The sequence below is a fragment of the Larimichthys crocea genome, chromosome VII (assembly GCF_000972845.2).
Source record: "Larimichthys crocea isolate SSNF chromosome VII, L_crocea_2.0, whole genome shotgun sequence".
NCBI classification, from domain to species: Eukaryota; Metazoa; Chordata; class Actinopteri; family Sciaenidae; genus Larimichthys; species Larimichthys crocea.
Genome location: NC_040017.1, coordinates 4,336,626 through 4,348,790, shown reverse-complemented (window position 1 = coordinate 4,348,790; position 12,165 = coordinate 4,336,626). Strand labels below are relative to the sequence as shown.

At 42.0% G+C, this 12,165-nt stretch overlaps 1 protein-coding gene across 15 annotated transcripts in view; it reads right to left on the bottom strand.

Moving 5' to 3' along the window:
* Positions 1 to 11,595, bottom strand: part of prom1a (prominin 1a) — a 71,158-nt gene extending 59,563 nt beyond the window's left edge. For 5 of the 15 annotated variants that reach the window (XR_002041912.2, XR_002041917.2, XR_002041918.2 and 2 more), the window contains exon 1: positions 10,932 to 11,595. Coding sequence is in view for 4 of the 15 variants with exons in the window: in XM_019258467.2 (XP_019114012.2) it covers positions 10,932 to 11,160 (229 nt within the window). In the remaining 11 variants the exon portion in view is untranslated. The remainder of the gene's footprint in view (positions 1 to 10,931) is intronic. The other 10 variants (XR_002041908.2, XR_002041910.2, XM_019258468.2 and 7 more) reach the window with 5 other exon arrangements.
* Positions 11,596 to 12,165: the final 570 nt, after the last annotated feature.

Sequence of the window (12,165 nt, the reverse complement as noted above, 5' to 3'; positions counted from 1 at the left end):
TCTGCGCCGCTGAGTGAAGGCTACAAGCATCTTTTGAAGGGGTGTGACAAGCGGCACCGAAGCTTAACGTCGGAGAGGAAGGCCGTTTATAGTAGTCATCTCTGAAGTTGGCAGGTTGACCCCCTCACTGCCACACATCTGCAATTACAACTCACCATGTCCCCAGAGTGGATTCATAGCGGGCACCACTGCACCCACCAATGAAGCGGAACAAGGGGACAGAGAATGCATGACTTGTCATCCTTTCAGCAGGACTGAGCTGCTCGTTTCGCCTTGCCCTTGCTTCTCCTGCTTGGCTACCCAGGCCTGACCCAAATATGACGTCCCTGAATGAGACACGACTAGCACAGCTCTTGCTCCAGCACACTCCCTCTATTTATTTCTTTTGCCTTTCGTTATTTTCTTTCATGCTTCTTTAAATAAGCTGATCTCCTCTCAGCTTTTCTTGCTCCACTGGATCTTTTGATTTGCAGCTCTACCTGAGATTTCACTCAGTCTGACTTTGCCACATCTCTCACCTGCTCTGTCAGATAGCTGGGAGCTTAAGCTGATGGTGGCATTATAATATTACCTTGAAATGTCTCAAACGTTCAACTTATCTTAATGCCATGGCTTTTATCTCCCCTTACTTACTTAGATTAACTAATATGCCAGCCCCAAATGAGATGCATCACTCTCCTCTCAGAATCCAGGTGCTGCTTGTCAGTCTATTGATCTGCTTTTTCCACTTTAAACTGTAAGAACACACTCCCAACACTGAGACTTAGTGATACAGTAAATGTCCTTTCACTGTCAAAGTGTCAAGCAACACATTGCGATGGATTCCTGCTGGGCCACTTGAGTTCAACAGTTTATATCGTTGAAGTAAAACTCAATAGAAGAAGCAACTCTCATTATAAAAGCATTTCTATGAAGCACGAGTAATTTAAAAATTCTTCACAAGTAACCAAACACCTCATAATTATTACGCTGGCAAGATTAATACACAAAGGGTTTTTTTTAAAAGCAGCCAGAACAGAGGGTCTTTGATTCTGTAACAAAGCTCATCTGGAGGAAATTGAAGGAACAAAAAAAGAAACAGTACTGCTGACAAAGTGAGGAGGAATTAAGTAATCATTTCAAATTTTATTTGAAGATTTAGGTTGTTGTTTTTTTACATTCATTTTTGAATTTGTACATATAACTGTATTTTTCCTTAAATACACACATTAAAAGGCTAAATAGCAGCTGTTTTTTTTATGCCAATTCTGGAAGATTCTTCAAACAATAAGGCAGCAACTTACGTGCCAAACGTAATTCACAGATCTCAGTCCTAGCCCAACATCAACAGTTCTTTCAATATATAACTGAGCATAACCAAAATAAACACAGTCCTGTTTAAAAAAAAAAAAAGATGCAAGGGGCGAGTTGTTTCAGTTAGACAATGAAACACAATCCAGGATGTCCAGTTGTAACAGCAGCAACAGATCTATGATTTTAAAGGCTCATCAGAGGCCAGAACACTGCACAGCTGGTACGCAGAAGGAATTTACATCTCTAGAAAGTTCTCATGGTGGCAGTCATTTTATCTTTTGTTGTGATGCTCGTGAAGTTTATTTTAGATCATGAAAGGAGATACAGAGTTAATGTTACACTTCCTGCACATTTAAACTGATAAGCTGTCTTTTTGCATGCAGCTTTGTTCTTCTCCTGACACATGCACTGTTGTGACAGAGACTTGACCTCTGACTCTTCGTCTCACTATTAAGCATGCCTTGAGTGCCATGTCACTTTAAGAAACATTTGATGATCCCATAAACAATAAAACATCTCATAAGTGATACTACATGCAAATGGAGACATAATAGCTTAATGGGCTGTAATAGCTCAATAAAACTACAATACATTTTACACAGTCATAAATAAAGTTGAACTGTCTGTTTGCTGCTATGGTTCCTTTCAGTCTTAATTGTCCAAACAGTTAAGACCTGCCATGTTTGCTTTGCTTAGAAATTGAAACCAAACCAACGTTGTTAGTTAAAGGTGAGAGGTGAGTTCACCACATTGTTACTTTCCAATGAGTTTTGTTGATCTTAAGCCCTTGCCCAACACGAGCTCTGTCTCCTTGAGTCATTTCAATTTGGTAACATCATGCCTTTTTTAGGTAATGATACAATTTGTCATCTGTCCTTCAGGTTGTCTAATCCCAGATTTGTGGATCCATTTCAAGAGTAACAACATGCAGCTGAAGGCTATTTTGATATGTATTCACACGACTGCAGCTGCAGGCGCGGAATTAACGGCTGTACAATGTTTGGTTTTGTGTTCTGATTATGCAGAGTGATCTTCTCTCACAAAGCTCGGGGCAGCGGCAGCTTAAATGTAAAAGAAGCCAAGAGTGACGAGAGCATTACCAGTTTGTGTCTTTGACCTGTTCCTCTTGCATGTTTTTCTCCTTTAGCAGCTAACAACCAAATGTGACACATCCAAACATTAAATCTGAAAAGAAACAATACAAGGGATAAGGGGGAGATCCACCACCAAAGGATTACGTGACAATAACACAAAAAGACATGCCAGTGTTTGCCGCAATTAGAATACATAGTGTCAAAAATAGTGGGAAATAGCACATCACAGTTTTCCCAGAGCCCAAGGTCTTTATGTTGCATCTCTGTTGGTAACACAGTCAAAAAAACAGAAATGTAGGAAATCCTCACATTTTTGCTTGAGATCTGGAAACATTAACTATCAAAATAGCAGTTCATTCATGTTCTGCTGATAGCTTAAATGATGTATTTTTAAGGAAAAAGCTTCAGTTGAAATAAAAGCTCCTGGAAATCAAAAGCACCTCCTGCTTTTAAAGTAAATGTGAAGACGCATTTTGAGGCAGAGGTGCCCCCCGTGATTGGAAAATGTTTTAACTGCTTTATCAATGTACTTCAAATGTATTCAGAGAGGAGAACAAAAGCTGTTGGAAAATAACTAAAACACTTAAGTTTGAGTTCTTTGTTAGTTTTCAATGGCAGGAAGGAAAAGAACAAGACAAGATGGATTGGCTTAGATAAAAAGCCATTTCAACCTGTAAAACATTTCATCCATTTTTTATACTGGCAGAAATGGCCTTCCACAGTTTGGAGTTCAGTCAGAGGTTGAGCTATCACACAAACATGCAGATACACTATAAGCAGTTAACAGGATGTTTAAGGGAAATAAGACATTTAAAAGCAAGAAAATCTACTTTGTGGTTTGTCTGAAAACTCCTTTTGCCTTTTCAGTATCGGAACTAGCTGAACCATGTAATCCTCCTGAGGTGCTCAAATCCTTTTAACTTTTAGTGGATAGTACTCTTTATCTGCAGTGGAGTTTCATCAAGTTTCATGAGATAATCCCGATGCCAAATGAGAAGACAAACATGGGCAGAAGGATGACGTGTAGTGCAGTGTATCAGTTCTGTATGTATTCACCTGCGATGGCTTCTTTAGCTCTGTGCTGCGGTGACACATTGCTTCTGGCAATCAGCTGCCATTATGTTGTAGGCGAGTCAGGCTGTGCGTGTCCTGAAGCATCCTAGATGACATAAATGTGTGTGACAGTACAAAAACACTGCAGAGGAACTATACAGTTCTCTCATGCAGATGCTACAATCTGACTGAGTCAGGCGCTGGATGTTTTTCTTACATGGTTAGAGAATTAGATGATAGCATACCAACTGTCCGGTCATGCTTAAATAAACTCTCCCACAATCGCAACTGATCTTATGTAGTGACAGATGTAAACTGAGAAAAGTATACAATGTTGAGGACATAAATTCCCAAGACATGTTTGTGCTCACAGCCTCAGGCAGCTATCCAATCCTACAGAAGAATGGAAAGCAGCAAAATGGTCCAATTTTCTCTGTCAGACTTCATGGATGTCATAGACTACAATAAAGAGCTATGTTTCCATTAAACTATATTTATTTAAAATATATTTAAATCATGATATTGAAGAAACTGGACAAAATCCATTAGGATTGGATCATAATGGGCAACTGAGTGTAACTATATTTTGATTGCGATTGTTGGCCAAATCTTAGTCTGCCAGGCAGCCAGGACACAAAAGAGAGAAGGGCGTTTGAAATGCAACAAAGGACGCCAGCTGGAATCTAACAGACAGCATTGTGGAGGCCATGTGGCAATGCAGAATGTGCCCTAACCAGTCGGCTACCAAGGAGCTCCAAAAAAAAACAAAAAAAAAAACAACCCACAAAGCTTCTTCATTAATTTCAAAAATACCAGTGCAGTGTCACTTAAAGAAGCCTCAAAAGTTCAGGGTGACCAGCCAAAAATACTTATCCTCTGATCTGATATTCTTTATTGATGTCAGTTCAGCTAACTCTTAGAACCATGGCAACTTTCCAGAGTTGTGAAAAGCTATCCACAGATGCAGCAGTGCAGCAAGTAGGTCTGTATGTATGCACAGTCCCATCGGCATGATCTTTCAACCCTCACACATCAAACATCTGAGCTCCCACTGCACCAACAAGAATATTGTACCATAAGGTGACCAAATGTTTTCATTCATTTTTTTGTGGTACTGAAGAATAAGGCCTTTATAATGACAAAACCGGTGCATCATCGTTTTCGATTTCATGAATGAGAGAAATCATTTAGATCTGCCAAACATTATTGATTGCAAATTTAAACCCTTTTGGGGGATCATCACAGCATCATCTCCACAGATGTGCCCGCTGCTGAAGAAAGCTCTAATTAGGAAAATGTTTATAACTGGCTTGAAAAATGCTGAGAAATAATGACTCATGACTTAGTTTTCCTCTTTTCTTCAGAAATTGTATGAACGGCGTCCATTAAAACATTTGTCTTTCCAGTCACCTTCCTCCACTGATATGTTAAAGTGCAGGGTTGGCACCCATGCACTGTTGCTCAAGGACACTTGAGAAGAGCAGACGCTCGCTATCATGGTGTTCAAATCTCGACCTTTGAGTTGAAGGACACTCTCTTTAATCACTGTACAGCTATACAGCAGGGTAACTGTGCCTGGAGCACCGACCAGTCATCCACATGACCGGTGGACTCACTCATTATCTATCAACAGATTTTTATTTTGCCTTTTTGGTGCAGCCAAATTGAACCCTGGAGAGATGATGGCCTAGCTGTGTTCAAGGTTAGAACACTATCATCGAACTAATAACCTGACAAACTTTCCCTCATCAGCATAAAAGTGTTCTTATTTGGTTATCGAGCAGCCTCCGAAATGATCCAGGTTATCCAGTGCTGGTAAAATCGGACTAGCTGCTATACAAGTTTCTACAAACAGATTCATTTTGATGTATTTTTTCTCAGTTCACACTACAACATTCTGAAGCACACAGCCAAGGAAACAGAATCTCATCAGTTCTTGACGTTTTCACTTCAGCTGTATAATGCTGAAAGGCACAGCGTGCAGTCTAATCCATTAACAGTGATTTGCCATGCTTATAATTTGTTTCTTGTTTAGTTTAATGGGCTGTAATGATGTTAATAGGCTTTTGGAATAGAATTAGGATATCAAAATTATGATATCATGTCCTAATTTGGAGAACAACTATATGAGTGTAAACAATAATGAGTGTTGTTAATTATTTTGGATTCTTACACATTCTTTAATGCACCTGATTTTGAATGAGTCAGTCAGCCACACTGAAAGTAATAGAAAGCTTGAGTTACAAACTCGAGTTAGGGTTGGCGTTGGGATGTGGAAAAAAAAAAAAAATAATAATAATAATTCCTTTCTGTCCTGTTCATGCTGACTGAAAAAGCTACGGATACGTTTCCTGCTTCAGGTCTGGTGGTTTCCCAGATCAGAGTTCACCTTTGTTCATCGTTGACTGAACGGATGTCCTCAGTCGGCAAACAGAAGCTAAGATTATGATTTTAGCCTGTTTTGTATTACCATATGTCATACCTTAACACACTTTTGGACCTCTCTCATACACTGTTAAGTGGGCATCCAGACAGGGACAGGCAAACCGGAGGCCCGGAGACGTTTTTCAATTCATTTCAGATGGGGTCGTGTGTTTCCGCGCTGGCAGCCCGCAGCGCAGGGGTTGCTGCAAAACATGTCGCCGGTGTTTGGGAGAGAAGTTGAGCCAGATTCAACTTTTGAGAAAACGGAACCCCACGCATGTCCCACAAGCCAATCAGACAGGTATAGACATGCCCACGGCAACCCACCTCAGCTCCCCCCACCCCCCACCACCGCACTCCTATTGGCAGCAACACCTTAATCACACTCACTCGGTCAGACACATTTGCAGCTGTGGTGGTCAGGAGTCAGTTGTCCACAAATCACAGGGAGGTGTTTTTGGTGTTGCTATTGGTGTGCATGTGTAAGTAAGATGCCCAACACAACCAGTCACATCTGCTGGTCAATAAGCAGCTCTACTGGTGCTGAAATTGAACTAAATTTTCAAGCCATCACGTCTTTTGCAAACCTCCCAACCTTGTAGGAAGCGTACTACTAAATTCCTGAAATACCATTTTAATAGTTCACACACTATATTTAAATTTAACCTTAGATGTTGCTTTGGATATTGTGTGTGTAAATTTGCTACGTATTAAATCTTAGCAGATATAACCATTCAGGAAGAGAAAAAACTAAAGACTGCTCAGCAGCAAAAACATTTTAAGGACAAAGTCTGATGACTGAATTGAAACTAAATAAAGTTTGACACGTCACCAATATAGTTAAGATTCATCAGCGTTTAACCTTAAAGAGTCTCTTGCTCCGTCGACATTTCTTCCACAGAACATGAAAGACATTAAACCAAAATGTCTTCTGCTTCAGAATTCCAGTAAATCTCTGATGTGCATCACGAAGCGCTTCGATCTCTGCTTTGTCCTTGGTTGAAAATCTTTTGAAGTATTTCTCTCCAGTTTCTTTCATGTGTATTCGTCCTTCACTGAACTCTGAAATGCCTTTATGCCTCTGTGCAGTGAAAACACACACTCTGGACTCCCTTTTGATGAGTGTTAAATAACACAGCTTGATATCATACACTCATAGCCTCAGCTGTATGAATCTACTTTGCAAATTGTACCACAGTATTTTACCTCACGTCACACCAGTGAGCCACATGAGACACATGTAAGCCGGCGAAGTGAACCAAAGCACACTGGTCATAACAGCTTCTGATGGGTTTCCCTGGCAACCGTTACTTTACAGATTTTTACCAGTGCTCTGCTATCTGAATTCCACCTAGGCGTGGTTTCTTGGAAGAGAGGGAATGCAGACGCTAATGAGAAAACACTTTCCAACAGGGATCTGCTGCATGACGGTGGCTGGCATCAACTCCCCAGGCGCGCTTACCCACAGGCATGAAATGATACTGTTAGAACTGCAGGAGGGGCTTAATGCACCTCTGCTCTCAAGTGATGGCTGACTTACACCACGATTGATTAATGGACTTGGCGTCTATCTGCAATCATGTTTTCTACTGATGTGTCCTTGAGCAAAACATGGCAACACTGCTTGTTCACTCCATTTAAGTCATGACCAAATGCCTCCAAATCTAAACTCCTCACTTCATGTTAAATGTTGGTGTGTGGGTACCACCTGAAACCTACAAAGATTGGATCTCCCAACTTTTTGTTTTGATCAGTCTATGAAAAAAATTGCCCTCTTGCAGTGCAAGGAATGCAAAATATATTTGAAAAACTCCACAGTTACAGGATAATCAGACCAGCCGTCTCTTTACATTTATAATTTTCATCCATACTAACAGCAAAAATAACTTTTAAAATACATCAGTGATGCAGCCTGAGCGATAACAGAAAAATCATCCTTAAACTTTTAAACTCTTCCCTGCTGTGATACTACAAGGGTAGTACGAGATCTTTCTGTAGAAGCCCTGTCATGAATAAAGCCATAGTCAAGATTTATGTAAAGACCATAAACCCAGTCACGATCACTTTAACAGCTCGTTAAAGCCAGCAAAGTTAGGTATTTCATGTCTGTAGAGGTCTTATGATCCTCTGCATCAACCTGCATATTGGCATGTAGCAGTTGCGTGTTGGTAGGTGTGAGGGAAGGGATGGAGGGAAGGAAGGGAGGGAGGTGAGGTTTCCACACTGCAGTGAAAAGCTGTTAGAAAATGTTGGAGAGAATATGTCACTGTTCATTTGCTTTGCGTGGGCGTCAGGGATAGACATTTGTTGCTTCTTTGCTAATAACACCTCCTATGAGCCCAAAGCAGCCAACGTTTGATACGGAGAATGAACGCACGATGAACGAAGTCGACTGCATCAAACATTCATGAGACTAGAAAGACTTTTTTTACAGTGTAAAATGTCACACAGTGATTGTGGAAGATGTGATGATGGGGTGTAGCTAATTACGCAGCAACATGACGTTCAGTTATTTCTAGGTTTAAAACACTACATCAGGCTGATACTGATGCATTGAATACTGACTATATTATAATATTTAGCTTTTCCCCAGAGTGTGAGCCTTCACTCCAGCTAGTTCTGGTGTGATGGTGTACGCTGAGATTTAGAGATATTGTATGCAGCTCATACTGAACACCGTCCTCTGGGATTCCTGTTAGTTATTATTTTAACTCTCTACCCTATTATAGAAACATATAGAGATACAGTGATGACAGGAACACAAGACACACACGAGGGTCACAAATCAGCAAACAGGGTGCCCAGAATAGTGGTTTTACAAAGTAATCCCAATTCAAGGCCCACTTACAAGGATTTGTTGAGCTTTTTTTTTGTTACTGGGCCTTGAAGGGGAGGATTTCCAAAACAAAACAAAAAAGTCAAAGTGCCACAGTTTGAATAAAATCCAAAAACAGCTGCTGAGCTCACGTCATATCATATAAAAAGTTATTTTATTGGAGTCTTTTGTCAAGAGACATTGCTGTTGAGTTTCGGAAATGTTTGGGAGCTTTAAAGAATCATCAACTTGTTCTGATAATTAATCCAGCAAACATTACAAATATTGGATGCGCTGCTTCACGGGAGCAGGCTAGGGTGCGCGCCTCCGTCACATCTATACAGGGGAGGAGTGGTCCAGAGGGAAGCGCTCCTCCTGCCGGGGAGAGGAGGACTGAGTTTAGAGAATAGGAACGCCTTGTGTTTCAATATCTCTGATTTCCCTGATGGGGTCATTTGGTTTTCAGCACTTTTGATTAAGCTGAACCACATTTACTGTTCAAAATGTTTTGTATTTTTCTAATCTGATCATGTTTTACATGAAAACTATGCACTTCCTCTTGCTGACTCCTGCTTTCCTAAATGAAGAGGGATTTGTATCTATTGATTATGGACTGTTGAATAAAATAAGCCACCTGAAGATGTCACTCTGGACTATGATAATATTTTTTTTCACAATTTATTGACATATTTAGACAAAAAAGAAAAGAAAGAATACTAACAATATTCCAGATATGACTGTGGGCTTCTCTGCACTGAACTGTGAAGTGTTCACAGTCAGATCTGAGCGTTCATGTCACTACACTCAGAAAAATATGTTGCTGTTGAGTCCAAAAACCATTTTTGTAGTTTGGGTGAACTGTCCCACAAGATAAACACTTTTTAAGGAGGACTTTTTTTTCAGATTTTTCCCCTAAATTCTTTAAATATCTGCTGGATGAAGTCTAACGCTGTAGCTCACCACAGGCTGAAGTGAAGAGACACCCACGTCCGCACAGCCTAAAACAGAGTTCCACTCTGACATCTGCGCTGCCTCCAGTCACAGAGCAGTGGCGTGGAAACATTTCTCAGATTCTTTTCTTACAGTTTTAAAAGATATATTCAAGTTGTGTTTTCCACCAAACGGCACAGTTGAGCGAGACCAAATTAGCCTGTATTTTTCAAAACAGACCTGACAGATCACTGGATTTATTGTGCTTAACATCCATGCATGCACTGCTGCTATTAATAAGAAGATGGCGTTATGCAATCCAGATTCTGGTGAATCCAAAAATAATTCTAATTTCTAATGGAATGACAAAACTACAGCCATGCAGAAGAGAATTTGTCTCAACTATTGTGTACAAACCAACAAGCAACCACATGATCTCCATTTGGTGGGTGCACCCGTGAATGAACTGACAACTTCACTGAGCAGGGAGGTCTGTTCCATAAGGATTAGGCCATGAGCCCCCAAGTGCTGGTGACAAACTGGAAACTAAAAGGCCAACAACATATGGCGCAGGGGTTTATGGGATTACCCAATTAACAAGGTGACTCAGAGAGCAGCTAATCTGCAACATGTTCCGATGGAGTACGGACACAGACTGTGACGCATAGAGGGGAGCCGCATGCTTTGAGTATCCACGACCCAATTAAACACACACACCTCCTGTGTGTTTGGTTCAACAGTCAGCTCTAATTGTATTAAATGTAGAGCCGCGAGTGCAGGCAGAGGCTTTCTGGGTGCCCCAACAAACATTTACTCATCCACTCAGGCAAAGACTGTGTATGTGTGTGAAGCGGCCATGTTGTCAACAAGAGGTTAATATTTGTCATTATCTTGGTACAGAGTGCGCCCAAGGGTGAAACAACACCTACAAGTGCGTCTGTCAGCTCTGCGCGCAAATCAAGACGCGCAGGGGCACGGAGGGACGTGACGCACGAAGTGGACACCTTTTCACGTGAGGAGACAGAAGACAAGTCGGATCACTCAACACACATCAACTGTTGATTCATAATCAGTCATGTCAACTCATTTCAATATTTTTTTTTAGATGGATGCACGGTTTAGTAAAAAAGTGCCAACAGGGAGAGAAACATTTTGAACATTTTGAGTGTCAGGTGATCTTGAGTTCGTGATGTTCCCGAAACTCTCTTGTGATTTTAGAGACAAATCCTACAGGTTAATACAGTCAGGCTGACTTAATGTTCGCAAAGTTAACATTCCCACCTGCAGTGTGTTTTACCGTGAGAATGGATGAGGATGCTTACCGTGTGGGAAAGCGTTGGGTTGCACGGCACACAGAAAACCTTGCACCATGTGGAACAGGATCCCTATCGGTCCCGGTTCGTAATAGGCCAGTGTCTCGTAAACTCCCACAGGCGGATAACCGAAATCCAACTTTCCCGGCGGTGGGAGTCTCCGTGGCTCCTTCTCTTGCTGGAGTTCGCCAGACGCCAAAAGCACCCACAGCAGCAGGAGAATCCCGGTCTTCCACATCGTGCGTGAATGAGCACCGACTGTCCGTCAAAGTGGGGTTAAATGGGTCACCCAAAGAAGAATGTCAGCTTGGAGATGATTGTCTGGATTCTTATCTTCCTTATCAAAGACAGAGGGAGATATAAGGGGGAAGGGGCGAGAGTAAATTTAAAGTGTCCAAATGGATGGACCGCAGCTTTTTAAGTCGTGCTGCCCGCGGAGAGACTCGTTATGAGCATGGTTCTCCGCGGTCTGAGGCTCCTGACGAACGCAAACCGGGTGATCTTCTCCCCTGTCTCCGGTCTTCGATGCGTTCAGTCCCACCGAGATGAGCGCGCCTGTCGCTTCCACTCCAGCAGCATCTGTGCACACGGGGATGCGCTGCGTCACGGGAGCGGTCTGGGGTGCGCGCTTCCGTCACATCTATACAGGGGAGGAGTGGTCCAGAGGGAAGCGCTCCTCCTGCCGGGGAGAGGAGGACTGAGTCTAGAGAATAGGAACGTCTTGTGTTTCAATATCCCTGATTTCCCTGATGGGGTCATTTACCTTTCACTACTTTTGATAAAGTTGAACCACATTCACTGTTCAAAATGTGTAGTATTTTTCTAATCTGATCATGTTTTACATGAAGTTTTTTGAAAGCATTTTCTAATCTGATCATGTTTTACATGAAGTTTTTTGAAAGCAATGCACTTCCTCTCCTTTTTCACCACAGCCAACTTCCCATCTGTCCTGCCAACAGGTGCTCTCTGTCTTCCTGACCTCTGACCCCTTCTCCACCCAGAGGGCAGACAGAAGATACCTGCAGTGGAGCCCAGAGGGCCGATGTGATTGGTGGAGCTCTGATCAGGTGGACTCTGCTTCTGTCTCTGTGCACAATAAGATCCTTGTCCTCTCTTCTCCAGAGCACATGGGGCCCCCGGCTCCTGGAGACAAGGGGGACTCCTGTTTGGAAAGCTTTGATCGCTGATTCCGAGCACCTCTCTTCAGTGATCACACACACTCATTGGACCTGCAGAAGGGCAG